Genomic DNA, 27,852 nt, shown 5'->3' with positions numbered 1-27,852 from the left:
AGTGTCCCTGTGTTCTGCCAACCAGCCACCGATCTGCCTCCCCTGTGTCCAGTGGCTGGGACTGCTGATGTTAAAAATTAAATGAGGTATCCAGGAACACCAGGAGAAATTGTTATGGTACTCAAGGAAAGCTCAATGTACACTCCAGAAAAGAAAGCTGATCATGGTCTGTAGCACATGGAATCTCATGTAACCAGGGGGAGAAGAGTTCACTTAGCAAACACCTGTAGGAACTACAGCTATAAAATCTCCTTTATAACAGTGTGTGCCTAAATTGTATTGTCAGAATGCCATTACGGCAGAAATTTGGAATGCACAATTGTGCTGGAAATTACCCCCAGCTTCTCCAGCTGGATCACTGCAGAGATTTATGCCAGACTTTTCTAAGCAGGTTTTATACCTGAGGTGTCTTATCGGTTGTGGAAGCAAGGATGGCCTTTTCCTGAATAAGATGACTCTTGGCAGAAAGTATACCTTGATTAGCAGTGTGTGAGGCATCTGTCGTGGAACAGAGCAGCGGTGCAGCAAGATTGTTCATGGGGGTTTTTTTTATTTGCTGATTTATATCCTCAGCTTAGGATGATCAACTGATTGAATTCGTAACAGAACTGTGAACTTGGAAGGAGATTTTTTTACCATGCACACAGGCTTGCTCTCTTTCAATCCCAAATCACTAGATGCACTGAGAACACTCTGCTGCTTTTTATGAGTGTAGCACTAAGGCTGTATAAGCTGGTAAGGGACTGGGTGGGTCATTTGGTAATAACTGACCCCTGAGTTCTGAGAGGAGACAGTTGACCAAGAACTTTATGCTGGTTGGAAGAGCTGCAACCATGGCCCTTGTTAATATGTAGAGAGGTGATTCTGATGATACATGCTGCAATTCCTTTTAATTGAGTTTTGTGGGAATATTTCCATGCAATTTAAGGATGACTGAACCCATTCTCTCAGTTCCCTTCTATTGTCTTTTCTGCTGCAAAGGGAAGGAGGGATTTTTGTGTAACAAGTGTGAGAACATAAACCATCAGTTTCTGCCAAATTTAAGCTTTTCTTTATTTCCCCTATTGAAACTTCTAGTTGTGTGGCAGGGTAAAAGCTTTCCAAGTGCAGGCAATAATGTCCTTAAGACTTCACACTGCTTATTTTCACGTTCACCCAAAGCTTGGTCCAACAACAGCAATGAAATAATACTGACCTGTAGTTGTTTTCCTGCCATTCAGATGCAACTGTGAAGCTTGCAGCAAGCTGCTCTGAGCTATCTCCCTCTCTGGCCTCACAAGCAAGCAGCTGTCAGGGGCAGAAATAATTTAAAAAGTCTGAGAAGTGTTGGATTAATGGGTTAGTAAGGAGGGGTAGGATTCCTCACAGTTAATACAGCTCTTTATCTGTCCTGGCCACCTTCATCTTTGCAGGCAGAGGGAATAAATGGGCCCTTCTGAGAGGCAGTTTCCCTCTGTCCCAAGAAGTCTCTGGAGGACTGGGTGGCTCACACCCCAATAATGCTTCACTGCCCCTAATTACAAAGTGTGTTGAGGCTGATTTGGGTGCAAGTGTCTGGGCTGGAGCCATCTGAAGCTGGGTGAGTTAGATCCTGGCCACAAGTGCACGTTGCAGGTAGAACAGTAGAAATCTTTCTAGAGAGAGGAGATGCAAGTCAAAATGCCTTGGGGTACCAAGGGTTTGTTCTTCTCTTAACCCAGCACCTTCTGCAGCCTCTCGAGTTTAGGGGGATCCAAGAGGTCCAGCATCCAACAGAAGTATTGCCTAGACATTTTGTCCATGGGTTCCTTACATCCCAGCTTTCAGTACATGGTGCCTGTAGGAGACCTTCAGGTGTACCTGTCTGGTGAACTCCTGGCTTTTACCATCTTGCTCAAAGTTTGTACTCAGGGGTCTGTCTTACTGAAAGACAGCAACCAGAAGAAGTTTTTATAAAATGCTGCTGCTACCTTTGTCTCCCCATGCTGTTCTTTCTCTGTGTCCCCCAGAGCAGGGAGGACATTCTTTTCACTGGAGTTGTTGTGAGTGTGTAACCAGGGTAATGCAATTATAGGCATAACTGATAACACCACCTGTAATTAAAATTGATGAACTGTCCCTATTATTATGCCCCTCTTTTTTCAGTTACTAAAACTTCAGTGGTTCAGACTGGAATTTTCCATGCTGGGTGTCTGCCTCCAGCTGGATGCTTTTGCGTTCTTTTCCAGCTCTTTCAGAGAACAAGCTGGAAGGAGGAAAAAAGACATTGTGTCCACAGCTTTTTTTTTCTAGTAGTCCATCAAGCACTTAATTGTGACGATGTAGCTGGATGTGCTTTTGCTAAGCCTCGTAAAACTATCCATGTGTGGCCAACTTGCAAAGCTCTGAAAAGAGCTGCACGTACCTGAGAAACTTTGTGGAGGGTGGCAACTAATTAATCCGGGGATTTAGTGTGTGCTGTAGCTGTGTCCCTGTGGAGCAGCTAGACATGATTGTCCAGGACAGCTGCAGTGAGTGAGCAAGCAAGACCTATCCTGCGAGGGGTTTTCCCCAGAGCTGTGGTGAGGGAGGAAAGGAAAGCTCCTTTCTGTGCTCTGTCTCTCTGCTCTTTGTGTTGTGGCAGTACGGAGGAGACCACAGCCTGACTGGAATACTGAGAAGGATTCATTTGGGACAAGGGAGCAGAGCCAGCAGTGGGAGGGAGAAGCACAAAAGGAGGTATAGGCTTGGAGAACAGGCGAGAGGGTCCACAGACAGGACTGGATCTTGGAACTGAACCCAGGCCCATAAGTCAACACTGCTGCCGTCCAAATCCTGAGGAAGGAGCTGGGTGGAAGGCTGTGTGTTCTGTGGTGGTGAGCCACTAGGAGGAGCATGAATGCTGCTGGAGGCCACAGCCTGGCCTCTGCCCTGCCCCACGCTTGTACATTTCCAGAAAGTTTTGGAACTGTCCTAAAGTAGAGAATCAAGAAATCTCGGTGATCAGAAGTGAGGAAATGGGAGCAGGGCATTAAGCTCTGTATATTACCTTCTATAGGAGGTCATCACCTTGTTTGTGTGCACAGAATCCTAATTCTGCCACATGGCTTTGTGCAGTGCAGATAGTGCACTGTAGCTTGAGAGCTGTGCGGGCAGGGAAGCTGTTGTCTGTCCCCTGCTTTATTCCCCCTGATGGAATAAATCAGGTGGTTGCTGAAAGATTGTCTTGTATTTCTGCTAGTGAGCCACACTGGAGAAGCAAAATTTGTGTTCCCCTTTGCAGAGCTCCAGGGGGGCACTTAGCACAGATTGGTTCACTCCTGCTGCCATTTCAGGCCCTTTTACTTTCCAGGTGCCTCTGATGTGTGTGGAGTACAGCTGCAACATCAGTAAGCAAGCATCAGTGTCTACAGTTGAAATCTTTGGTTTTAGGTGGCAAATATCACGCAGTGTTCAGAGGCTGCTGAAACTGAAGCAGTTGGCATTTTTATGGGTTGCTGAAAATACGTGGAGACGTTTTAAATCTCAATTACACTGCATCAGGGAGGGTATTAACAAGGGTGAAAAACCATCAGCATGAGCTAGTATTCCTGGACCATCCTTTCTGATCAGCAGAGAGAGGTTCATCCAAGGGAACTAAGTTAAATTAGAGGTTTGGAGGAGCCTTTCTCCTTCCAGTGACGATTCAGGGATCTTGGTTGGATGAATGTTAATGTAGCCTTTGTGGACATGCCATCAGTGTGAGCCCATCAGTGGAGACTTGTGGAGAGCAAGACCAGTATCTTCCAAAGTGCTCAGACTGTGTGAGAGCTCCAGGGATTTTTATCTGTGGACTGGATCTGTAGTATTGGATTGGATCCCATTCCATGATCCTTCCTATGCGGTGTACTTCTGGGAAAGTATGGAGTGTTCTTGATCAGTTTGTTTAGGGCTCTGGACGTGGAAGTTATTAAAAGCAAGATGAGGTTGGTGCACGCAGTTATCCTGGGGTATTTGTTAGCTTTGAGTGCTTGACTGTCACAACTTCAGAGTCCTTCTCATGATGACCTGGGTGTGTAATAGATATGAAGGCTTTTGTCTGCATTTCACTTCAGGTTAATATCTCAAAAACATCACCAATAATTGGTGGCTAGTTGTTCAATAATTTTTCTGTCAATTGTTTCTTTTCCCCAGGTGTGTGATTAGAACGTCCATGTGAATAGTTATACCTAGTTGTCTGATGACTTTGATTTTTATAACCCTTGCTTCTCTCTCAGAATTTTGCTAGCCTTTACATTTTGTGGAAGGTTTCCACTTTAGCAGCAAAGCTTTTTTTGGTTTAGAATGATCTGACTTATTTAAGAAACACCTAAGTTCTTTAGATGCAGTAGGTATAAAAGTCCTTCTTGGAGGGAAAATAGCTCCCTAACTCTGTTGGGCTTTACGGTAAGAGAACAGGTCTGGGTTAAAACAACTGGAGGGATTATCTGTAGCGGTAGGTGCTCAAGGGGGGAGGATTGTAAGAGGGTTTCCTTGCCTTTGCTATCACTGCCAGGTTACTAATCATCATCTTTCCTGTCGCAGATGGATGTACTCCACTTATGTTGGCATCTCTGCGGGCGGGCGGCTCCGATATCAGCGAGGATGACGAGGATGGAGAAGACTCCTCAGCAAATATAATAACAGACTTGATCTATCAGGGTGCCAACCTGCAGGCCCAGACAGACCGCACTGGGGAGATGGCCCTGCACTTGGCAGCCCGTTACTCGAGAGCAGACGCTGCAAAACGTTTGCTGGATGCTGGTGCTGATGCCAATGCACGGGACAACATGGGACGGACCCCCCTGCATGCAGCTGTGGCTGCTGATGCCCAGGGTGTCTTCCAGGTACAGCAATTGAAGAACCCTGTGCTCTGTATTTGTGTGAACCTGCCCAAGCTGCGCTCTGTTCACTCACAGCCCTGCTCTCGTGCCTTCCACAGTGTGATGGCCAGGCAAAACTATTTTACATCCACTTTTCTCGGGTATTCATAGCTTGAAGAACTCAGCATGCATGAATCATCTTGCATGTATTTATTTGGTCTGTTTGCTTCTGTCACCTATTTTCTGGGTCCTTGCATTTCAGTGCTCAGGCTGCTTTGTCATTATAAAGTTTCTCTTGAGATTCTGCCAAATCCTCGGTCTTGGTCTGTAGTGGTATTAAAAAAAAAATCTGTCTTCCCCTGTTGTCCAGATCCTGATCCGTAACAGAGTGACAGACTTGGATGCTCGGATGAATGATGGAACGACCCCATTAATTCTGGCTGCACGTCTGGCTGTGGAAGGAATGGTGGCCGAGCTCATTAATTGCCAGGCTGATGTGAACGCCGTAGATGACCATGGTAACATGAACACCACATACTGGGCTGAGCAAATATTTGTCATGGTGTGAGCAGAGAGGGGTGAGCTTCTGCTCTCCCAGAGTGTGGGCTACTCAGGAATTCTGTAGCTAAATCACACAGCGGGCTCTTCTGCAAAGTCCTCTCAGCAGTAACAGACTGCAGGGTGCTGCACAGTGCCTTGGTTAGACAGTCTTGAAAGAGAAGCAGAAGAAATATGGGGTTGGATATGCTGGGATTTTCTGGAGATATGATTCTGTGGATAGGTTATTTAAAAAATAAAAATAAAAAAAGCCCAGACCAAGTGCTGACAGTCCCATTGCATCCTGTGCCATCGGGGCATGTCACAGCATGGTGATTTCCAAAGTGATTTTTTCCATTCTTCAGGACATGTTCACATGCTGCAGGCTGCACTGCAGTTGCTTCCTTCCCTCAGTGTACTCTGTACCTCTTGGCTTTTGTCTGCATTTCACTTCAAGCAAAAATGTCACTAATAATCGGTGGCTAGTAGTTCAGTAATCTTTCTGTCAATTGTTTCTTTTCCCCAGGTAGGTGATTAGAGCATCTGCTCTAGAAAATAGCAAAATAGCTCCTTGGTTTGTTACTGAAGTTGTTGGGTTTCCCTGCAGGTAAATCTGCTCTTCACTGGGCTGCTGCTGTCAACAACGTGGAAGCAACATTAGTACTGCTGAAAAACGGAGCCAACAGAGACATGCAGGATAACAAGGTACAGTGTGGGGTGCTCAGCATTTCTGTGCTTCCTAACTTAAAGCATCTTTTCGCTGTTGGTAATGAAGTAAGTTCAGATTTTCTAACCTGAGTGCTCAGTGCAGGTCTTCCAAACCCAGACTGTGACTGGAACTCTCCCCAAGTGCTGGATGCCTTACAGGATTTCTGATACAGGAGAGCAGTTCTCTTTCTTGTTTGGCCAAGTCCTGGCCATCAATGCTGTCCTGCTTTACTTGCGAGGAAGGAATGCAATACAGAGTCAATGGTGTGTGAGAGCACCAGGTGGAGTGCTGCTGGTGTCAAACAGCTGGATTCCAGTTAATAGAGAGAAAGATCTGGCAGTCCAGCAGCAGTTATGTCCTGTCATATTTCCAGGGATCTCAGTGCAGGGTGGATATGGGAGAGGAGCCCCTCTATTTGAGAGACAGTCTGCACTGTGCAGATGTTCTGTAGCTTCACTGTTAGTTTTTGCTGTGTCTGAGTCCTTAATTTCTTTCCTCTGCCTAAGGTTTCTTTTTTGGATTATTATACATTGCTCAGTGGATTTCAGAGCTACCAACAAGCTGCAGTTCCTTACTGGGCTGTTTTAGTCCTTTGTACCTTTCCCTCATAGGGAAGAGTGGGAGAAAGGCACCAGGTGCTTTCATGGTTCCTCCAAGGACCATAGCAGAATAGTGCCCTTCCTGGTGGGATATTTCAGCCTGTGCTCCACTGCTGTGTATGAAATGATTTACTGTAATCTGCCTTTTTGAGTGGGTACCTCTTAGAATGGGTGGTTCTTGGTGACAGTTAATGTGACACTGCTTTAAACAGCATTTAAATGGTTTAATGGCTGCCACATTGGAATTGTGAGCTGTAACTCAGTCCCCCCACAGTGAAGCCTCTAAAATATTTACTCTCTGTGTTTTCAGGAAGAGACTCCACTCTTCCTTGCTGCTCGGGAAGGCAGTTTCGAAGCAGCAAAAATCTTGCTGGACCATTTTGCCAATCGAGACATCACGGACCACATGGATCGCCTGCCCCGGGACGTGGCCCAGGATCGGATGCACCACGACATAGTGCAGCTTCTCAACGAGTACAATGTGGCACACAGCCCTGCGGGGCACCCCGGGGCCATGCTGAACTCTGCCCTCTCCCCGGTCATCTGTGGCCCCAACAGGTCCTTCCTCAATCTGAAACACGCGTCATTAAGCAAGAAGTCACGAAAACCGAATGCCAAAGGCATCATGCCCACGAACCTCACCAAAGATGCAAAGAGGAGAAGGAAGAAGTCCCTCAGCGAGGGCAAAGGGCAGTTTTCGGAGAGCTCAGTGACCCTGTCACCAGTCGATTCCCTGGAATCGCCCCACGCTTTTGCATCCGAACCAACATCGTCTCCTGTGATGCCGTCGCCGGGGGTGTTGCACTCGTCGCCCAGCTCACTGCTGACGGCCCCGTCGGTGCAGGCCGCGCACACCATGTCCTTCTCCAACCTCCACGAGATGCAGCCCTTAGGACGCGGGTCCAGCACGGTACTCCCATCTGTCAGCCAGCTGCTTTCACAGCACAGAACCACCCCTCCGAACAGCGGGCTTGGCAGGCTCCGGCCAGGCAACGTTTCCACCGAGTGGATGAACCGCATGGAGGTGAACGAGTCCCAGTACAACGAGATGTTTGGCATGGTGCCGCAGGTGATGCATTCCCACCCCAGTGTTTCTCAGCAGAGCGGCTTGGTTCAAGCAGACACGAAGCACCTGGGAGTGTCCAGGGAGTCTTTGCCCCCCATCATGACTTTCCAGCTGGTTCCCAAGGGCGGCATAAACCAGCAAGCACTGCCACAGCAGGCCCAGTCAAACTGCGCTCAGAACATGGCTGGTCCTCTCAGCTCCATGTATCAGATCCCGGATCTAGCCCAGCTGCCCAGCGCCTCGTTCTCCATGGCTGCCATCCCTCAGCAGGACGGGCAGGTGGCTCAGACGGTCCTCCCGGCCTACCACCAGTTCCAGAGCTCAATGGGGAAGTACCCCACGCCTCCCTCACAGCACAGCTGCTACTCCTCGGCCACAGAACGGACTCCTAGCCACAACCGGCACTTACAGGGGGAACACCCGTACCTGACTCCATCGCCCGAATCTCCAGACCAGTGGTCAAGCTCTTCCCCACACTCTGCCTCTGACTGGTCTGATGTGGCAACCAGTCCCGGTAACAACCAGCGCGGGCCGGCGGCAGCTCACATGACAGAGCAGCAGCGGAACAACATGCAGGTGTACGCCTGAGGGCTGGCCAAGGTGAAGCCCAATTAAAGTGGACTCCAGAACTCATGAAGGTCTTCCAGGATGGAAATGAAGAACCATTTTAGTATCCAAGAGTCTTAATGAGCCCAGGATGTTCTTTTGTTGGAGGGACTGTGGTCGCTGTAGGCTTGTATGCTTTTATGCTAAACAGAGAACTGTAGAAGCTGGTGATGGAGAAGACCAGCTGGGTCACTTATAACCAACTCCCACGCACCTTGGATGTGACTGCTGTCTGCACTGGATTCTCCAGTCTGCTTTTAATATGTGTTCCACCGTTTCTTTGGGGAGACAGCTCTTCAGCTTAATACATCTTGTGGTCGTTTCTCCAGAAATTTAGCCAAAACCAGCTTTGTATCCTTATTTTGTTACTCCTTCTGTTACCCACGTAACCTCCCTCTGAAGCACCTTCTACTAGTTCTCCTCAAGTTCAAGTTGCCTTGTCTTGACACAGCTCAGAGCTGCACCCACATTCCTAGACCCTTCCTTCCCTCGGCCACTCTTGCTCAGCAAGTGAGCCGGACTTCCCAAAACATCTGCAGGTCAAGTGACACCTTTTGTCACGCAGCTTCACCCTTTCCTTTTCAAGAGTCTTTGTCTTATACAGACCCACTAACACCCCTTAGCGTTCTCACTGCCTGCCCCCCAGGTATTATGAGATTATATATACATATAGTCTTTTAGGTTGTTTGTTTTGTTATTTCCCCTCCCGAAAACGCTGGTCTGACCTGGTCTTCCCGCTGCGGTGGCTTGTAGGGACATCTCTCCAGTGTTGTGTGTCTTCCCTGGGGACATGCCTGACCATTTTTGACACACTACCTTCCCTGTGCCCCCGTCCTGCCAGGTGTGCCCATGACTGCCTTCGTGGACTCCCATGCTGGAAGAGATGCACTGCAACTGATACAGGCCTTTTGGGAAGCTCTTGGGATGAGCATGAGTGTTTCAAAAACTGGTAACATGAGCTCCCAGCGTTCTTGCACAGTACTCCCCTCCCCTCCATCCAAGGGTGGCTGTGTGTCCTGTCCTCCAGATACCATATGCTGCCTCTTTATGGGATAATCAATAAGTGTCAAACATGTCATTGCATGTTTGCAGTGTGCGTCCTCCTGCGTCAGGAATGACATCCAGCCCTTTGAAAAGTGTCCCTTTTGCTCCAGCCCTGGATCAGAGCTGCCTTGTCTTCCCCTCCCAATGAGGAGGCTGCAGCACTGATTCCCAAGCAGGCTTCCAGCAGCAGCAGTGGTGTGCCTGAAGCCAGGAGCTGGGCTTTTGCAGCAGACCAAATAGTTCAGAAACCATTGCCTCATGCAGTTTGGTTCACAGGTTTGGGGCTGTCCTCTGCTCTCAGCTTCAGCCTATGTCAAGATTTCCCAGCTGAGGTGCCCCACATGCTCTGTGGGACAGTAGTACCATTCATATACTGCAGCTCCCCCGATAGTTTTGGAGTAATGGAAGCCAGCTGTCGCTGACCTTAGACAAACAGCTGTTCTTTCTGCTTTGTCTGCAAGAGTAGCGCCTCCCTGAAGGGCTCCGAACCAGTCAGCAGCCGAAGTGAACATTTGTGGGGATGGTTTGCTCCTACCTCTTCAGGGGAACCCTGCAGACACGTGTTCCAAAGAGATCGGTGCTGTCGGCTGCTGCCAAAGGACTGAAGGCTGCTCCCCTCCGAGCAGGTCATCCAACACCTTACCATGTACAGTATTGTCTCTGATGTTTCTTTACATTCTAATCAAGAGTTAAAGTTGCCTTTTTTCTTTTCCAACTCGACTCAATGGTACATGAAGGCAGGGCCTCAGGAGGAGCTGGTTCCCAGGGCCATTGTTTTGGGCTGAAGTTTTTAATTCTGTCTGAAGTTACTGCTTTTTACAATGCACACAGTGTTCCCCGGCACGCTCGCTGCAGTGGACCCCATGAAGTTTAGCTGCAGCCGACTCAGATCTCCAGGCAGGAGCCTGCAGCCTCCTGGGGGCCTGTCCAGGTACACATTTCACTGCAAATAATGAAGTGTTGCTACATCGATGCTAAAGAAACAAAGGGCTTTTCCTCCTTAGCCCCAAATAACCAAGTGCCTTTTTATATATGTGGCTGCCTTTCACAAGATGAGTGCTTTCTGTGGAATGAAGTCAGTTCCGTGCCTGGCCTGTTAATATGATGGCCCTCTGCCTTTCTCTTTTTTTTTTTTTTAACTACTTGTAAAGATAATATCTCCTTAAGGTGGTATTTTATCTCGTAAGTTGTAGAGTAACCATTCACACAGCAGCATTTTCCTATATTAATAATGGAAAATATTTGCTTATTTTTACATTTTTTATAAAAGTCTTTTATGAAAATAGTTGCTGCCAAATGTATAAGCAATTTTTATCCCCAGAATAAAAAAGTACGTGCCCAGTGTCTGTGTGCTGCTGTTTTCATTTGTCTTCCTGGCTACCTTACACAGCCACCAGATTATACATGAATCGACAGTGTTCAGTAGCTGTTCAGATTCTGGCAACGGGGGGTTCAATAGCATTTTCATAGTACATGTCAGGAGACAGCTTTTGGGAATCAGGAGTGCTCTGTATCTCAGCAGCACATGAACCCTGCCACTTAGACTCACCCAAGGGAACTAGAAGCAGCCTGGCTTGGATGTAGCCAACGGATTTGGGGTCTCTTGGTTGGCTGAGAAGAGGGAAGCCAAGCAGCTGGCTTCTCCCAAGACAGGGAGGGGCTGGGATGGGACCTTTCTTGGATACTTTGCATAAGAGCTCTCACTTGCCTGTGAGTCTGGGAGGCAGAGAAGGGCTGGGGCATTTGTGTGGCTTTTAGAAAGGTTGTGAGGAAGTGTGTGTCAGGTGGTGGTTAGTGGGAGCTATGGATTCATTCACTTCCTCAGGTCCTGCTTGCCTCCTTCCCTTGGCTGTTTGCTGTTCTTCTAGCAGGGAAGAGGACCCTCATCGCTGGAGCTGAGGCTGCCTCCCTGGCTTTGTCTCAGCAGCTGATGCACAAAATCATAGAATCCTTAAGGTTGGAAAAGCCCTCTAAGATCAAGTCCAACTATTAATCCAGCACCACCATGTTCACCACTAATCTGTGTCTTCAGGGGCCGCATAAAGATGTTTTTTGAATGTTTCCAAGAATGGTGAGTCCACCATTTCCTGGGCAACCTGATCCAATGCCTGACTGCCCTTTCATTGAAGAAATTTTCCCTAATATCCAATCTAAACCTCCCCTGGTGCAGCTTGAGGCCATTTACTCTCGTCCTGTCACTTGTTACCTGGGAGAAGAGACTGACCTCCACCTGGCTACAGCCTCCCTTTAGGTAGTAGAGAATGATAAGGTTCCCACCAAGTCTCCTTTTCTCCGGACTAGGAGCATGAAGATGTGTGATTCTCCAGCCTCTGAAACAGGGAATCATGACTCCTCTGTCCTGGTCTCAGACTTGAACAGTTTGACTTGGACAATCAGACAGCAAACTGTCAGTAGCTGCTGTGCTGTCTTTGGAGCATGGAGATGCCACTGAAGCCTTGGGCTCCACTAGTGCTCGTCTGGCTGTTTTCCAGCTCTTGCTGTGGACTCGGATGGAGCTGGTAGCTAAATTACGATGCCTAGCAGGGGTAAAGCTGCTGGGGGCATTTTAAGGGTTTAATATTCAAACAGCGCAGCTCCTTTATCTTCTGGTAGAGCCAGCTTGGCAAGTCCAAACCTCCGGGAGGCATTCATCCATGTTCTCCCACAGCCTGCACATCTGTGCCAAAGTTTAGCAAGCTCTGCTGAGCCTCTGGCACAGCTGTGTCGAGTTTACTGGTGCTCAGGCTGAGACTTGAAGCTGCGACTCCTTGGGAACAGCACATTCCTCTTCCCCAGCCCGGGATGGCCGGGGGCTTGTGGAAACTTGCTGTATTGCATCCAAACATGCGTAACTGAGCCAGCCAGGCACGGAGCTGGGGCATCACTTATCTAACTGAGAAGTAGAGGAGGAACCTCAGGCTCCTTTGGGGAACTTTCTCACAGTTTTTCATAAATCAAGGGTGGAGCCCTATTTTCTATGGGGTTACTGTGTTTCTAGAGTTTCCCCATTAGTCAGGGCAGCTATTCTCTGGAGAGTTGTTTCTTTCAGAACTGATAGCAGGCAGCAGCTGTGTTTGGACACAAGAAGGCTTTACACCTTTGATCCCAGAGGGTGCCTAGCAAGCAACAGCAGCTGCATCCTGGCTGTGTGTGTGAAGGGGCAAAAGCCAGACCTGCCTCTGCATGCCAGCATGGAGCTGCTCCCCGTAGGTGCAGCAGCATTCACTGTCTGCATGTTTCAGCAAATGCTGCCACAGAGGAGATCCATGGGAGATCCCTGGGGTTCATGGCTTGATCCTGACAGCTAGCTCTCCATTTTAGGGGAAGCAGGGCTCAGCTCTGGGTCTGGATCCTCTGCAGGTAGCTGCCTGCTGCGTAGCTCCCAGTGGCCTCCTCCAAGGGTTTTGGGGAGGGTTGGGAGAAGGAGAGCCAGGCATTGACTGGAGCTGGCAGCAGCAGGGTGCTGGGCAGGAGCTGGCAGCTTTGCAGGAGCCACGGGACAGGCAGCAGGATGAGCTTTCAAGGCCACTTTGGTACATTATGAGCCAGTGAAGCGACACTCCAGAGCAGCATGTTTGCAGCAGCAGCGTAGAGAACTCCAGGTGCCTCTCACAGGGGCAGAGGAGTCCCCGGGGTGAGGAGCAAAGACCATGGCAGAGAAGGCTGTGCCTTCCCTTGCCGAAGGGTTCCAGCTGCTGGGGCCGGGGGCAGCCCACCTCTGTGGCTCCGTGCCAGCAGCAACCTCCCCAGCGCCGGGGCTGCAGGTTCCCCCCGTGGGGCAGGGGCAGTGGGGGGCTGCTGCTCCAGGACCTGCCCCCTCCTCCTGGAGGGACGCAGAGTGACAAAGCCCTGCGTCACCGCCGGGCACGAGGGCTGGGCACCCACACCGCTATCTGATGGAACCTGCCGGCCCCCGGCTGCAGGCTGTTCCCACATCCCGTCGTCCTGCATCCTGCTCACAAACTTCCCCTGGCAGTTCAAACAAGGGCGGTGTGTGGGTGACGCATGGCAGAGCTGGGCAGGGTGTGGGGCCCGGCTGGGTGCCATCCCTCAGCTGGGGACGCGGGCAGTACCATCGGGTGGTCCCCGTGTCCCGACTGCTCACCGCGGGGATGCTCTGGCCGGGATCAGGGGCTCACCCCCGGGGCTCACCCCTGCCAGCCCCATATCCAGCCAGGGCTGGGCCAGCAGGCATCCCTGTCAGGTGCCAGGCTGCTCTCAGCCACAAGATTACCTCTGTATCGCGGGAGCGATTTATGATAATTGCAGGGGGTTTATTGACCAACTAGGACAGGCTCTTCCTGTCTGTTTCTAGAGATATGTTAAATACAAACAGAGTTGTAGATCTGGGCAATTTTCCAGCAAAGCGGGGGGGATGGATGGGAGTCAGCAGTAAGACTTTTATGGTGAGAATCACCTGAGCTGGGCAAACACCAATGCTGATGAACACCAGGCTATAAAGGGCAGGTCCTCTCCTCTCTTCTCCTCTCCCAGCGATCCACGACAAGCCGTTATTCCTCGGCATCTCCAGACAACAGGTGAGGAAGAGGACTCTTACAAAGCAGCTGAGGCCTTGGGATGCTCACAGCTGACTTGTGGGTGAACAGGAGCTGATCCCAGCTCCCCGGGACCTGAGCTCTGCGCTTTTCTGAATGGGGCAGGCTGGGATGATGCATTTTTCAGCCCTGCATTGACTTTTGTCGCTGGTTCTTTGAGGGGAAGACAAGCTGAGTCTGCAAATTGGCCCCAGTGCCCAGGGATTAGCCCACAAAAAGGGGAACTGTGCTGATGCAGCTGATTTGTCTCCCCAGCCTGGGCAGGACTACAAGCTCAGGGTGTGAAAATGATGCCGAGCACATAGTCCCTGCAGCCCTACTGGCCACGGCTCTGCCTGTGCTGTTGCTGCTGCTACCGCCCCAGGTCCTCTGCCCCATGCCTGTGGCAGCACTCTCCCCATGTCCCCACAGAGCAGCTTGGCTCATTCTGATGCCTCCTGCCAAGGCTGTGACTGGTGGGGCCAGTGTGGGCTGGGGACCCCAGCCGTGCCTGGGACATGGGATATGGGCACAGGACAGTGACCTGTGCCAGGGAGGAGAGAGGGAGGTAGACTGCCATCTCCTCCACATGGCTGAAAGGGACCAGATTCAGCCCACAGCAGGGTGGGTTTGTACTCTCTGAGCACAGGTGGCATCCTCTGTCCCCAAGGGACCTCGTGTTACCCCCCTGAGCCTTTACAGGGATCAAGGAGGATGGTGGCAGCAGCCAGACTCGCCCTCCTGCTGCTGGGCTGCACGGGGCTCCTGCAGCCAGCCGGTAAGTCCCACGGCTCGGGGGGCAGCTGCTTTTGTAATGGGGACAGAGGGGAGCCATGCTCCTCTCCAGCCAGCAATGCTGGCTGTCCCCCATCCCTCCCCATTGCTCTCGGTCTGCAGCTGGCAGGTACATAAGCTACTGCCCTGACGGCTGGTCCTACTACAAGCTCAACTGCTTCAAGTACTTTCCTGATGTCCGGACCTGGGATGATGCTGAGGTAAGCCCACTGGGACACCCAGGCAGACAGGGACTCCCCATCTCCTTGAGGTGCCCCGGCACTGACAGCTCTCCCTGCAGAGGCAGTGCCAGGCCATCCAGGACGGCGCCCACCTGGCCTGGGTGGAGGACCAGCACGAGGCCATCACCCTGCGGGAAGCCATCTCCTACCACCAGCGTGTGCGGCCCGTCTGGGTCGGGCTCCACTACAGTGAAGAGGTGAGGCAGGGGCTGCAGGGGTGATGGGGGGCTGGAAGGCCGCAGAACCATGCCTCTGAACCTCCTCTCTCCTCACAGAGCCAGGCCTGGAAGTGGACAGGTGGGGACAAGTACAGCGCTGCCAGTGGGCTGTCCGGGAACGGTGCCCAACCGGGGAAATGCGGCATGTTGACCCACCAGAGCAGTGAGTGCCCAGATCCCACATCCACATTCAGTGCCTGCTCTTGGCTGGCATTTCCCCCCTCCCTCCTCCTCTGGGTCCTGGCCCTCTGGAGGGGGCTGTAGTGGGCACAGCTGGTGCCCCTGTTCTAACTGTGGCCCCCACCAACCCCTGGCCCATCTCTCCAACAGGCTTCAGTCTGTGGTCCAGCGCCAACTGCGCCCAGAAGCATCACTACATCTGCAAGTTCACCCCCTTGCACTGAGCACAGCCCCTGGCCTGTGGGGGACCCCATGCTAGCGATGTTCCTCTCGTGCCACCTCTGCTCCTCTCCGCACAATTCCTAAAAATACATCTATAAAAAAAGAAGCATGCAAGTGCTGTGTGAACTTGGTGCTGGTGCAAAGCCCTGGGCTGGTCCGGGAGGGAGGGAGGCAGGTGCTTCCATGGCTCTCCCAGCTTTCCCGCTTCCAGGGGCTTCAGCACTGCTGGTGCTGGCAGAGCTGTTTGGGGATGAGTCCCCAGGAGCTGCAGGGCCAGTGGCTCTCCTGGCTGAGTGCTCATGTTTTCTCATCCCCAGCCCCCTGGTGCCAAACTCGACAGCTGTCCCTGGGGAGCAGGTGAGAGGACAGGAGTGTCCCCAGGGTGCAGATATGGAGACCTGGGGCGCAGAAGTGGGTGGGGATCGTAGCTGTCGTGGGTGTGCAGGCACGGGGACAGAGCTCCCCCGGGTGCAGACAGCTCCACAGGGATCTGGGGGCTGCGACGCTGCCCCACGGCCATGTCGACAGCACCACCGGGACCAAAGGTCCCTTCTTGTGTCACTATAATGTTGCCACAGGCATCACGTGGCTGTTTGCTCTGCTGCTTTGAAGGTGGCTCTGCCCCCACCCAGCTCAGGGGGTTTTTACCCCCCCCGGAGCCGCGGCACGTGTCAAACGTGGACTGCGCCCCGGGCAGCACGGACAGTGCCAGCACCAAAGACCTGGCCGCCCTCTGCTCCCTCCCAGGACCTCGGGGGCAATCGGGGAGGCCACACAGCCCCGCGCTCACTGCTCAGTGACCACAGCTGTGCCGGCGAGCCGCGGGCACCGGAGCTGCGCCCGCCGGGGCTGCGGCAGAGCCGGTCCCGCGGTTCATCCCTGGCTCCAGCCGAGCGCGTCCCCGGGCTTTGGGGCACAGGACGGAGACACCTCACAAGCTCCCCCCTCCGAAGCCCCGCTGCCCCTGCTGTGTTGGCTGGCGCTCGGCGACCTTTGAGCGCCAGTGTCCGGCACGCTGATAAAGGCCGGGAGGGCTGTGCCGAGCTGCCCACGCAGTTTATAAAAGCACCACGCAGGGCCCGTCCCGCTTTCCCTCTGTCCCATCGCTCGTCCTTCCATCCGTGCAGCGGTCGGGGCGAAGATGTTGCGCTTGGTGGGCCGTGCCGCGCGCTGCTGGGGGGCCAGGTGGGCGACACCAGGGCCAGAACAGGCACCCCGGGGGGCCCAGCACCCCGTGACCTTGCAAAGGGCATGGTGAGCATCCACGTGGATCGGGCGGGCCGGAGATGTAGCCAGGGCAGGGGTGGGGAACTGTCTGAGCTCTTAAACCTTGCTGGGGAAGAGGATCCTCTCCCTCCTCCCTGGCAGCACTGCCAGGCACAGGGAACTAGTAGGGATTTAGGGTGCTCCCATCCTGGGCTGCTCGCTGGTGGCATCTCCCCAGGACCACTGCCGTGTTCCCAGTGCTCAGGGCTACCACGGGACTGCCACCACTCCCTCTGCCCCACAGCCTCTCCAGTGCTGCCGGGACAGGTGCCTGGCCCAAGGACGTGGGCATCCTGGCACTGGAGGTGTACTTCCCTGCCCAGTACGTGGAGCAGGAGGAGCTGGAGCGATATGATGGTGTGGAGGCCGGCAAGTACACGCGGGGCTTGGGCCAGAAGCAGATGGGCTTCTGTGCTGCCCATGAGGACATCAACTCCCTGTGCCTGACGGTGGTGCAGCGGCTGGTGGAGCGTGGGCGCCTCTCCTGGGATGCCATCGGCCGCCTGGAGGTGGGCACCGAGACCGTCATCGACAAGTCCAAGGCTGTCAAGACTGTCCTCATGCAACTGTTCCGTGACTCGGGCAACACTGACGTGGAGGGCATCGACACCACCAACGCCTGCTACGGGGGCACGGCCTCGCTCTTCAACGCAGCTGCCTGGGTGGAGTCCAGTGCCTGGGATGGTGAGTGCAGGCAGGGACTGTGCCATGGGGCTGGATGCTGGGTGGGTGCCATGGAATAGGGGGAGGAGGCAGGAGGGGGCCTAAAATCCATAGATACTCTGGCAAGCTTCAAAGGAAGCTGCTGCCCCTCCAGGCTCTCCATCACCCCTGTTTCTTGCTTACCTTGGCTGTGACACCTGGCATCATGGAAATGGGAATACACGGGGGCCGTGGTGTGGAGGCTTCCACCTACGAATGGCCCTGCCAGTCCCTGTCTCCTCCCCAGGTCGTTATGCCGTGGTGGTGTGTGGGGACATTGCCGTCTATGCCACGGGGAACGCGCGGCCCACAGGAGGTGCCGGTGCCATCGCCATGCTGGTAGGACCCAACGCCCCACTGGTGCTGGAGAGAGGTCAGTGTCATGACACCCTGGGGATGGCAAGCTGATGAGTGCTGTCCCTGGAGGCCATGCATCCATGTCCCAGCCCTGGGCAGAGCTGCTCAGCTCCAGCAGCACTGGCTCTGCCAGACCCTTCTGGGTACTCCAGGATGCCTGGCTAGCCACATCCCTATGGGAGGCTGGTGGATGTCAGAACTGGCATGGCAGGCAGCACCCCTGGATGCTTCTGATTGGCTCCCTGATGGCAGGCTCTCCCTGTGCCCCCAGGCCTGCGGGGAACCCACATGGAGCATGCCTATGACTTCTACAAGCCGGACCTGTCCTCCGAGTACCCGGTGGTGGATGGGCAGCTCTCCATCCAGTGCTACCTGCGGGCACTGGACCGCTGCTACGCTGTGTACCGACGGAAGGCAGAGAGCCAGTGGCAGAAGGGTAAGTGGCAGCACCCCTAAGGTGCCCATCCCATCCCTCTGGATGCTGATGGACCCATGTTGCCTTCCAGCTGGCATCCAGAGGCCCTTCACTCTCGATGACTTCAAGTACATCATCTTCCACACACCCTTCTGCAAGCTGGTGCAGAAGTCCGTGGGGCGGCTGCTGCTGAATGATTTCTTGGCCTCCCCCAACCCTGACATGGCCTCCGGCCTCTACAAGGGGCTGCAGTCTTTTCGGTGGGTCCCTGCGCCGTGTCCCCCACCCCTCAGCCCAGGCAGGGATGTGCCAGTCCAAGGTTTGAGCCAGCCTCTCTCTGGGCAGTGGTTTAAAGCTGGAGGACACCTACACCAGCAAGGAGGTGGAAAAGGCATTCCAGACAGCCAGCCAGGACATCTTCAACCAGAAGACCAAGCCCTCCCTGCTCCTCTCCTCCCGCAATGGCAACATGTACACACCATCCATGTATGGCTGCCTGGCCTCCCTCCTGTCACAGTAAGTCCCCCAAAATGCTGGCTCAGCGGGAGGGAGGAGGTCATTTTGGGAAGGGCAGACAGACCCTGGCTGGCTGGAGGGGGAGATGCCAGCACTCATATTCCCCCCTTCTCAGCAGAGACCTGACAATTTCATTGCACACAACCCCCAGTATGGATGCATCCCGCTCCGTGCCATCTCCCTGCCAGCCTTTTCATCCCAGCTTGCTGGAGCTGGGCCAGTACATAAAGCCCTTCTGTCATTGCCAGGAGGATGAAAACCCCGTTGTCATGACCCGCAGAATGAGTGACCCCACGGGAAAGGAGCCATGGGAACAGACAGGCCCTGGGGGGAACAAAAGCCTAGTCCCTGGCACCACTGCACTCCAGGGCCACACTCCCTTGGAAATGTGGCCCTGAGACACAAGGACCCCCTGTCTGGGAAGGAGGCAGCCCCCTACACTACCCCCACAGCCCTGCATGCCCCTCATCCCAATCTCTTCTAACCCTTCTAACCCCCTGCTGCAGGTGCTCAGCCAAAGACCTGGCTGGCTCCCGGATTGGTGCTTTCTCCTATGGCTCGGGACTGGCTGCCAGCATGTTCTCCTTCCGTGTCTCACAGGATGCAGCCCCGGGTGAGCCCCAGGGGAGGGAGGGACTGGGAAGGGAGGGCAGTGTGGGGCTGTGGGGCCCAGGGCTGCCAGTAGTGCCATCTCACTCGTGGGGTGCCCGTTGCCAGGCTCGCCCCTGGACAAGCTGGTCTCCAGCCTGGCTGACCTGCCGGCTCGCCTGGACGCTCGCAAGCGCGTGGCCCCGCAGGACTTCGCGGAGATCATGAAGCGACGGGAGGAAACCCACCACTTGGGTGAGTGGGGCTGGGGGGATGTGACACCCCCCCACTGGGACCCCATGACACCCCTGAGCATCACTGCCCTCTTCCCGCAGCCGACCACGCTCCCCACGGCTCCCAGGCAGATCTCTTCCCCGGAACCTGGTACCTGACGCGCGTGGATTCCAAGTACCGCCGCGAATATGCCAGGAAGCCCATCTAGAGGGGACTGGAGGGGTGAGCCCTAAGATGGGGGATGCTCTTTTTACCACTGTCATCCCTGCTCATCTCCAAATTCGGGGCTGCCTTCTGTGGGAAACTTCATCTTGGATGACTGGGGAATGTCCAGTGGTGCCTCGGGCCCCAGAGCTGGTGGAGATTGTGGCTCTTCTGCAAACACCTGGGCAGTGCAGGGGAATAAAGGTGTGGATGGGAGGGGGCAGCAACCCGGCTCTGGCTCCTGGTCTTGAGTGGTCTCCTCCCACTCCAGGACACTCCCCTTAAAAACCATGGATCTGGATCGCAGCCCCTTACAGGATTTATCCCATGGGTATCCAGCATTGGCCACCTGCCCCATTAGATGTGTGGCTCAATAACCCCCATTATCCCAGGATGGGAGTGTGCCCTGACATTTTGGGGGAGCCAAGTAAAACCCAGCCTCCCAGTCTGCAGATTGGGGGTGGTAAGAATCCATTTTCCCTGTGAGGTCACTAAAGTGAAACCTCCTCATGGCAAACCCCAGGGGCAGGAGGGGGCAGGCAACGCAGGGGCTCACGGGAGGGCTCATCCCCCTTCCAGCACTGCTCTCTGGGCCATGTCCTGGCACAGGACTGTGGCCAGACGGGACCTCTGCAGCGGCAGAGACCTTTGCACCCTTCAGCAAACAGCAGCAGGGTTGGGGAGTGGCAAGGGCAGGAAGGAGGGAATTTGGGGTTGAGGACAAGGGACCACACAGACAAGATATCACATGCTGTCTCCTTCTAGACCCTTTATTGAGTGTGGGGCCACCCCAAACTCAGTGTCGGGGTCAGGGACAGCTGGCTCCAATGCTTCCCCAGCTGGGGGAGGGTCCAGGTGCTTCGGCCATGGGGAGAGTCCTTGTTGACAATTGGGGTCTACAGCAGGTGGAGCTGGAAGATTTCTGTGACTCGTGGCTTCAGCTCGCTGAGGTTGGACAGGGGGGCTGAGAGCCCCACAATGCTCCACTGCTCCCCTCCCACTGTGCTGGAGCTGTGGTAGGACTGGAGCTGGATCCCCATCTTGCCCAGAAGCCCTGGGGAGGAGGAGAGGAGTTAGGGACCACAGGCTGCCCCACAACCCAGCAGGGAGCTGAGCTCTGCTCACCCCAACACCCCTCAATGGTCCTTTCTTCCCCCACCCCAAGTCCTTTGCTCCACATCACCCAACCCCCTGCCCAAGCCCCCCATCCATCTCTCCTGTCCTTGCCGTTGCAGGGGCTCAGCTCTGGTTCAGATGCAGAGCCCCCCCAGGCTGCTCCCCTGCTCAGGGCTGGCGCAGGGAGCTCACCCGTCAGCGTGGCCAGAGCAGTGGGATCGGAAGCTTTGGCTCTGTAGGTGAGGAGAGGGCCAGACAGTGGGGCTGGCTGCTTGAAGGTGGCCCCGCTGATCTCCCGCAGCACCGGGGTGCTGCCCTGTACCGTCCCTGTCACCCAGTGCGGGGTGCCCTGCAGGGACACCTGCACCAAGCCAGTGCTGCTGTCGGGCTCGGGGGCCACGTCGCTGTGGGTGGTTGTGACCTGTCAGAGACATGTGGCTGTTCAGTGCCCAGGTCCTGCCTGTGGCAGGGTATGGGGAAGGGATGTCCTCAGAGGCACACCAGGGAATGTCCCCCAGCCTGAGTGCTGCGTTAGCAGCCTTGTAGGGTGTCCCCAGGCTCGTGCCACTTGGTGAGGAAGGGCAGGGTCTGCATGCACCAGGCTGACCGTGCAGAGGCCAGGTGTCCACGCACCTTCAGCCCAGCCTCCTGGGCCAGCAGCATGGCATTCACCAGGGTCACCTCCTTCTGAGTCCCTCCAGCCAGCATGCCCGCGGCCACGGCAGGCGTCAGGTAGCTCCCGGCCTCCCGCAGTGGTGTCCCTGGGGTGCAGGGAAGCGGCAGGTGTGGATGGGCCAGCAGCAGAGAGGTCAGCCCCACACTGGAGCAGCCAGCCTGGAGCTGGTCCTTCCACCACCCAATCCATCCACCCGTCCCTACTCCCATCCTCCCACCCATCCATCCCCACACACCCCTGTGCTCCAATCCCACCCTCAACCAACCTCCTGTCCATCCTCTCTCCTGGCTGTCCTCCCACCCATCCAGGCCAGAGGTCCCTGCACACCCTTCCTGCCTGGCTCACCTAGGGTGCAGACCTGCATGCTGCCCTGCACTTGCTTGCCCACCATGTGCAGCACTGTGCCCAGGGCCCGGGCCAGGGCAATCCAGGGCTTGGTCTGGGGTGCAAAAGCCTTGCTGAGAGCCTGCGCATTAACCTGTGAGGGAGAGCAGGGTGAGCAGTGAGAACCTGCCAGTGAGTGCCCTGGGTTGCTCCCAGTGCACCCATGTGTTACAGATGGGGAAACTGAGGCACAGAGGTGAGGTGCCCAGTGGGGGGACTCACTACACCAGTCAGCCCCTTCCCCGTGGCCATATCCACGATCTGCATGGCGATTTCCTTGCCGCAGCGGCTCTGTGCCTCCCGTGTGCTAGCACCCAGGTGAGGGCAGGAGATGACATTGGGGTGGTTCACCAGGTCACGGTCCTTTGGGGGCTCCTGCAGACACAGTTCCATCCTGCCATCAGCCCCCAGCACCCATCTGGGAGCTCAGAGTGGGGAGCATTTACCCTCCTTCCTTTACAAGGAGGGAAGCTGAGGAGGGCTGTGCCTGGTCCCAGTCCTGCAGGGTTTGCCAGGCTGCCTTAGCCTGGCTTGTGCAGAGTTTAGGTGATGCTGAGACAAAGCAAAACTCGGGAGGTTCCCTCAGCCCCACTCACCTGTGTGAAGACATCCAGGGCAGCCCCGCCACACTGCCCCGACTGCAGCGCCCGCAGCAGCGCGCCCTCATCCACGATGCCACCGCGGGCACAGTTCACCACCTGCACGCCACGGCGGCACTTGGCGAAGGTGCTGTCATTCAGGAGCCCTGAGAAGGAAGGGCTGTGAGCAGCAGGGGTCTGTCCCAAATCTCCCCAAATGTCCCTGTGCCGGTGCCCACTCCATACCCGTGGTGGAGGGCAGCAGTGGCGTGTGCACTGTGATGAAGTCGCAGCGGGGCCAGATCTGATCCAGCGGTAGCTGCTCCACGCCAAAGGTGGCTGAGACTTCGGGGGTGATGATGGGGTCGTAGCCTATGGTCTGAGGCAGAGCGGGCACTCACTCCTGCAGCCTGGCACGGTGGCTTTGGCTGAGCCGGGGGGTCCACTATCCCCATCATTCTTCCTGGCCCCATTTCCTTACCTTCATGCCGAAAGCCTGCATGCGGGTGGCCACCTCCCTGCCGATGCGTCCCAGCCCCAGCACAGCCAGCGTCTTCCCATTCAGCTCCATGCCCATGTACTAGGGTGCACAGTGGACCATAAGCGAGCACACCCCACATGGCCACCCACCACCCAGAGGTGCTTCACTTGCCTCCTACCTTCTTACGGTCCCACTTGCCCTCCTTCATGGAGGCAGCTGCCTGTGGGATCTGCCTATAAAGGAGGCTGTGGTCAGCATGGGGCAGGGGGCTGCAGGGCGCATGTCTGTGCCCCCCTCCTGCTCTGCACTCACCTGGCCAAGCACATGATCATCCCACAGGTGAGCTCCGCAGCGCTGAGGCTGTTCCCAGTGGGTGTGCTGGGAATGGAGAGTGGTGTTACTTGTGCACGTGACCCGGGCTGACAGGGGTCTGCACTCCGTGAAGATGGAGACACACACAGGGTGGTGCTAGGGATGCCATGGGTGGGGATGGCACCCTACCGAAGCTTCCCCTGCCTCCCCAGGAGCACAGGCAGGGATGTCCCTGCACTCCTGCTCTTACTTCATGACCAGGACACCCTTCCTGGTGGCTGCTTCCACGTCCACGTTATCCACACCGGTGCCTGCTCTGCCCACCACCTGCAACCTCTCAGCTGCCTCCAGCACCTCAGCCGTGACTTTGGTGGCCGAGCGCACGATGAGTCCATCGCAGTCCTAAGGAGTGACAGACACGGTGAGTGGGACCAGGGCCAGAATCCGCCGTGTGAAACTGGCTGGACTCTTGCATCAGACGGGAGGCGGGGACCAGTCGAGGGGGTCCACTGCCACCCGGGACCGGCCCGCTGCGCCCACCCACCCATGCACTCACCCACCCACCCACCCACGCGTGGGTGCAGCCCTGCCTCACCCGGATCTCCCGTAACAGCTCTTCCTTGCTCAGCCCGGGCTTCTCCTGCACCCGGAGCCCGCCGGCCTCCAGGATCTCCCGGCAGCAGGGGTCCAGGCTTTCGCTGATCAGCACTTTCTGCAGCTTCCCCAGCGCCATGGCGCGACCGGCCCGGACGGGACAGGGATGGACGGGACGGGAGGGGGTGCCGGCTCTCTCCGCACTCCGCCAAGAGACTTCTGCTGCCCCTCCGCCAGGCTAAAAGAGCTGCGAGCGGTGCACGTTTTTCGGGCTCATTGGGTCCCGTGTCCATAATCCCACCTCCTTCCCTTCCCCTCCCCGCCCCAGCCCGCCCGGGCCCCCCCTCGTCCCTCCCGCCCCCGAGGGGAGGGAGGGAGGAGGCGGAGGGGAGCAGGCCCGGCACGGGGCCGGGCTCCCCAGCAGCCCCAGAGCGAGGGGAGGATGTGCCCCAGCAGGACCCCGTGGGTCGGGGAGCCATGAAGCCGGGGGGAGGGGGGGGGTAGGGTGTCCCGACCCCGCGTACCAGTCCTTGACTCAGTTTCCCCGTCCTGCATATCCCAGCTCAGCGAGGCAGGAGGGGAATGGCGGTGGCAGCCACAATGCTGCGGGTCGCTTCCCCACAAGCTGGGGGTGCCGCTGGCAAGGAAGCAGCCCGACCCCAGCCCATGGCGAGCCCGGCCGTGCCCTTCCCAGCTCGCCCAGGAATGGGGGTTCCCCAGACTCTGCAGCCCAGAGGTGAGGCAGTGCCAGGGCCCTTGTCCGTCCCCAGCATTGTGCCCGCTGTTGAGCAATGCCCCCGATAAGGGGCCGGGGGCACGGGGCCCTGGCCACCGGCTCCCAATGACGTGGGGTGCACGGGAGCCACCCAGCAAACGCCCTCCATGGGGCAAGAGCTGTGTGGCTGTGTCCAGTGACCTCGCAGTGGGAAGTGCTGACTCTGGGGACACGATTGTGAGGGGACACCATGGGACCAGGCACTGCCCAGCATGCTGGATGGTGAGGGATGGAGGGTGTCCCCTTGCCCATGGGGCCAAACTTTCACAGGGCACTCGGACCAGACACACCCCAGGTCCTGCCCATGGGGAGCCAGGCCACAACTTTCCATACAGTGGGGGTGGGCAGAAGGGACACGGTGCTCCCAAGCTGGGTCCTGAGGGGAGTGAGCCCTTCCCCAGGCTCTTCATGCTGCAGGCAGCAGATCTGGACCAAACTGCCCTGTGTGAGACCTGGGTGGCCCCAGAGGCTGTTAAACCCTGCAAAGCCCAAGAGATGGGCAGACAGGAGGTGGCCGGGATGGGATAACTGCCCTCACCACAGGCAGCACAGCAGAGGTGGGGGAGCCCAGTGCTATGTACACCCTGGAGACATGTACAGCCTGGCACTGCCCATACGCAGCACTACGTACACTGCAGCCACAGCCAGGGAACAACCGTGACGCCAGAGTGGGGAAAGTCCAGGGCAGCCAACACAGGGGGAGAGATGCGGTCAAGGGCAGCGGCTGGTGAAATCTGCAGCACGGTCCCAAAACAGCCCCCAACACAGAGCAGTGGGAGCTGGCGACCGGGACGGGGCTCCCTCTCCACAGTCTTACGTGTTGGGGGCCCCCACACCGCGGGACTTGCTGTGGCTGGAACATGGCCCGCGGCCCCGCAGCCCTCGGCACAGCCCTGAGCCGGCCCTCGGCTCCGTTTTAACCGTTAGGACCCTGCTCAGGGTGCCCGCCGACCCGGCATCCCGGCGCCCTGCTCCCCATGCCGCCACCGCCTGGGCTTGCCCAGCGCCTCCGAGGCTCCTCTCCCACGCCTGTGGCATTGCTTGTGCGGAGGCCACGCGTAGCCAAGCCACTGCTGCCTCTGGCATCGTATTTGCCGGCTTTTCCTGGACTGCTGGTGCCCTCTCCTGGGTTACATGTCCAGAGGCACAGCCCTACAGCACGCCAGCCCTTGCCGGGGGCCTGCTGGGACACGGGGGGTGCTGGCGGCGTGGCGGTGCCGGCAGGCATGTCCCCCACTCCCTGCCCTCCGAGGGAGCCACCTGGATGGGACCCAAAGGCTGGAGGGGACCCAAAGCTGGCAGGGCCAGCAGGATGGGTGTCCAGGGGGATATGGGCTGGGGTGGCTGATGAGGCATGACTAGGCTGGAGTGTGGGGTTTATGGGGGGATGGCAACCCTTCTGCTGACCCCATTAGTACCAGGTGTAAAAAGTAAGAAATTTGGCAGAAAACAAACCCACCTGTGTTCCAGCTGGTCCTCAGAGATCAGAGGGGCCGGAGACAGCTGGGCTTAATTTCTGAGTATAATCAATTTGGCACTATAGGTTGTGTTCAACAGGAACTTCCACAAGCACAGATTCACATATTATTCAACATATTGTTCACATGCTAATTCAACACCATAGGTCTGGTTACATTCCATAAGAACCTTCGTGATCACAGATTCATAAGTACTGCAGTTTATTGAAGCAGCAGAAATACAGATATGGAATCTGCATTGAAAAACTCACCAGTTGCAATAGAGCTCTTACTGTTACAATAATGTTGTGTTAACCAGGGTAATGATAATAACAATTGTACGCAGCAACTTACCAAGAAGTTGGGAGGAGAGAAAGGAGAGTAGCCCATCGCTGTCTCCAAGGCATTTTTGGGTCTTCCTCCTAACCAGGTAAAATTTCTACCCTGCTTATATACAGCTCAATCCTCTTGCCCTACTCCACTGTTATATAGAGCATGATCTAAGTTAAGAGTTGAGTAATAGAGTCATACAAGTGGTAGCATGTACTTCACTAAGCTTATCAGCATATGCAGGAAGTGTATTTTAATATTTAAATTACCCTTAATCAGAAAAAAAGTACTTTTTTGGCCACGGTGTCCTTTACATTTCTGGTTCTATGACTTTGTTCTGTTCATCAGAGCCAAAGCAGGACCATCCCGTCTCCACAGGACCTCCTCCTTCAGTCAGCTCATCCTTTCTTGGCATCATCTGTGCATCTATTCCATCCACACAGGTAACACAGAGGGTGCACAGTGTAGGCCATGGATAGTAACCCCTAGCCCTTGCCTGGGTCCTTGGTCATCATCCCACACCAGGGTCCTGGATGGGCTCCGCTTGGTGGCAGGTGGGAGGGCCATGGGGGACAGCTGGGAAAGGGGATATGGGGGTGCAGGACAGAAGGGAATGGGGCCAAGCAATGAGGGAGAGGGCAGGGGCAGAACTGGTATTGGAATGACAAGCAGGGAAATTAATTAGGGGGGGTCAAAGGGGATTGAGGTTATTGGAGTTGGGATGGGGAGTGGCAAAGGAGAGAAAAGGGAAGGGGTGGGGGAGATGAGGGATGTTAGTCTGCAATGGTGGGTGTTCAAGGGGGTTTATGGTGATGGTGCGGTCAAGGGGGATCAAGGGATGCAGAGATGTCCCAGTGGAGAACTGGGAAGTCATTAGAGAGCAAGTGAGGATGTTGTGGGGCTGGAATGGTACACGGTGGGGGGGGTTTATGGGGGTCTGGGAGTAGCAAAGGGGATTTGGGGGTGTCAGGTCTGGGATGGAGGCATCCGAGGAAGGGGATGACAAGGAGGACTGGGGTATAACTGGGGTGTCAGGATGGATGGTTGGGGGTGCCATGGGGGATCTTGGTTAATTAGGTGTCTTTTGGGTAGACTGTGAGGTTGGAAGAAGGATTGGGGGTTTGGAAATCATGGATTGTTTCTGGGGTACTGAAGTGTGAGGAAGGATTAGGGCTCAGTCCTGGGGGACTGGCCGGAGTGGAGGGTTGGGGTGGAGGTGGATGTATCAGCCGGTACAGGATGGCTGGGTTGGGGAACTGGGGAGACGCAGGGGGGATGGAGGGACCAGGGAGAGGGCGGAGGGAGGGGACGGAGCGAGGAAGGACATATGGGGGGG

General features: G+C 55.6%; 4 protein-coding genes across 6 annotated transcripts in view; 3 read left to right on the top strand and 1 right to left on the bottom strand.

Annotated features, from left to right (window-relative positions):
• The window catches only part of NOTCH2 (notch receptor 2), an 84,972-nt gene extending 74,268 nt beyond the window's left edge, over positions 1 to 10,704 (top strand). The window contains exons 30-33 of the mRNA XM_027694595.1: positions 4,522 to 4,823; positions 5,170 to 5,317; positions 5,944 to 6,041; positions 6,955 to 10,704. Coding sequence (XP_027550396.1) covers positions 4,522 to 4,823; positions 5,170 to 5,317; positions 5,944 to 6,041; positions 6,955 to 8,298 — 1,892 coding nt within the window. The 3' untranslated portion in view covers positions 8,299 to 10,704. The remainder of the gene's footprint in view (positions 1 to 4,521; positions 4,824 to 5,169; positions 5,318 to 5,943; positions 6,042 to 6,954) is intronic.
• Positions 10,705 to 13,759: 3,055 nt separating this feature from the next.
• On the top strand, positions 13,760 to 15,631 carry REG4 (regenerating family member 4). Of its 3 annotated transcripts, none has more exons than XM_027694728.1 (6): positions 13,760 to 13,898; positions 14,566 to 14,673; positions 14,793 to 14,890; positions 14,971 to 15,108; positions 15,187 to 15,292; positions 15,460 to 15,631. In XM_027694728.1, the coding sequence occupies exons 2-6, from the start codon at positions 14,610 to 14,612 to the stop codon at positions 15,531 to 15,533; spliced, it is 480 nt and encodes a 159-aa protein (XP_027550529.1). In that variant the 5' UTR covers positions 13,760 to 13,898; positions 14,566 to 14,609; the 3' UTR covers positions 15,534 to 15,631. The 3 variants fall into 3 exon arrangements, with proteins under 3 accessions (XP_027550529.1, XP_027550528.1, XP_027550527.1); XM_027694727.1 differs by having other exon boundaries at positions 13,761 to 13,898; positions 14,545 to 14,673; XM_027694726.1 differs by having other exon boundaries at positions 13,763 to 13,898; positions 14,598 to 14,673.
• A 949-nt stretch (positions 15,632 to 16,580) lies between these two features.
• Positions 16,581 to 20,101, top strand: HMGCS2 (3-hydroxy-3-methylglutaryl-CoA synthase 2). The gene is made up of 9 exons (XM_027694654.1): positions 16,581 to 16,785; positions 17,042 to 17,481; positions 17,747 to 17,872; positions 18,128 to 18,292; positions 18,363 to 18,531; positions 18,617 to 18,787; positions 19,294 to 19,400; positions 19,505 to 19,630; positions 19,711 to 20,101. Exons 1-9 carry the CDS (start codon positions 16,673 to 16,675, stop codon positions 19,815 to 19,817), a joined length of 1,524 nt encoding a protein of 507 aa, XP_027550455.1. The 5' UTR covers positions 16,581 to 16,672; the 3' UTR covers positions 19,818 to 20,101.
• Positions 20,102 to 20,557: 456 nt separating this feature from the next.
• Positions 20,558 to 24,260, bottom strand: PHGDH (phosphoglycerate dehydrogenase). Its single transcript, XM_027694651.1, has 12 exons — positions 23,956 to 24,260; positions 23,611 to 23,762; positions 23,361 to 23,426; positions 23,227 to 23,281; positions 23,049 to 23,147; positions 22,814 to 22,946; positions 22,586 to 22,734; positions 22,212 to 22,364; positions 21,951 to 22,083; positions 21,563 to 21,690; positions 21,122 to 21,350; positions 20,558 to 20,867 (listed from the first exon to the last, which is right to left on the bottom strand). Exons 1-12 carry the CDS (start codon positions 24,091 to 24,093, stop codon positions 20,710 to 20,712), a joined length of 1,593 nt encoding a protein of 530 aa, XP_027550452.1. The 5' UTR covers positions 24,094 to 24,260; the 3' UTR covers positions 20,558 to 20,709.
• Between the last annotated feature and the right edge of the window lie 3,592 nt (positions 24,261 to 27,852).

Source organism: Neopelma chrysocephalum, unplaced genomic scaffold, assembly GCF_003984885.1.
Source record: "Neopelma chrysocephalum unplaced genomic scaffold, ASM398488v2 Primary Assembly neopelma1_98, whole genome shotgun sequence".
NCBI classification, from domain to species: Eukaryota; Metazoa; Chordata; class Aves; order Passeriformes; family Pipridae; genus Neopelma; species Neopelma chrysocephalum.
The sequence above is the reverse complement of the archived record's forward strand: the minus strand, read 5'-3'. Positions and strand labels throughout refer to the sequence as shown.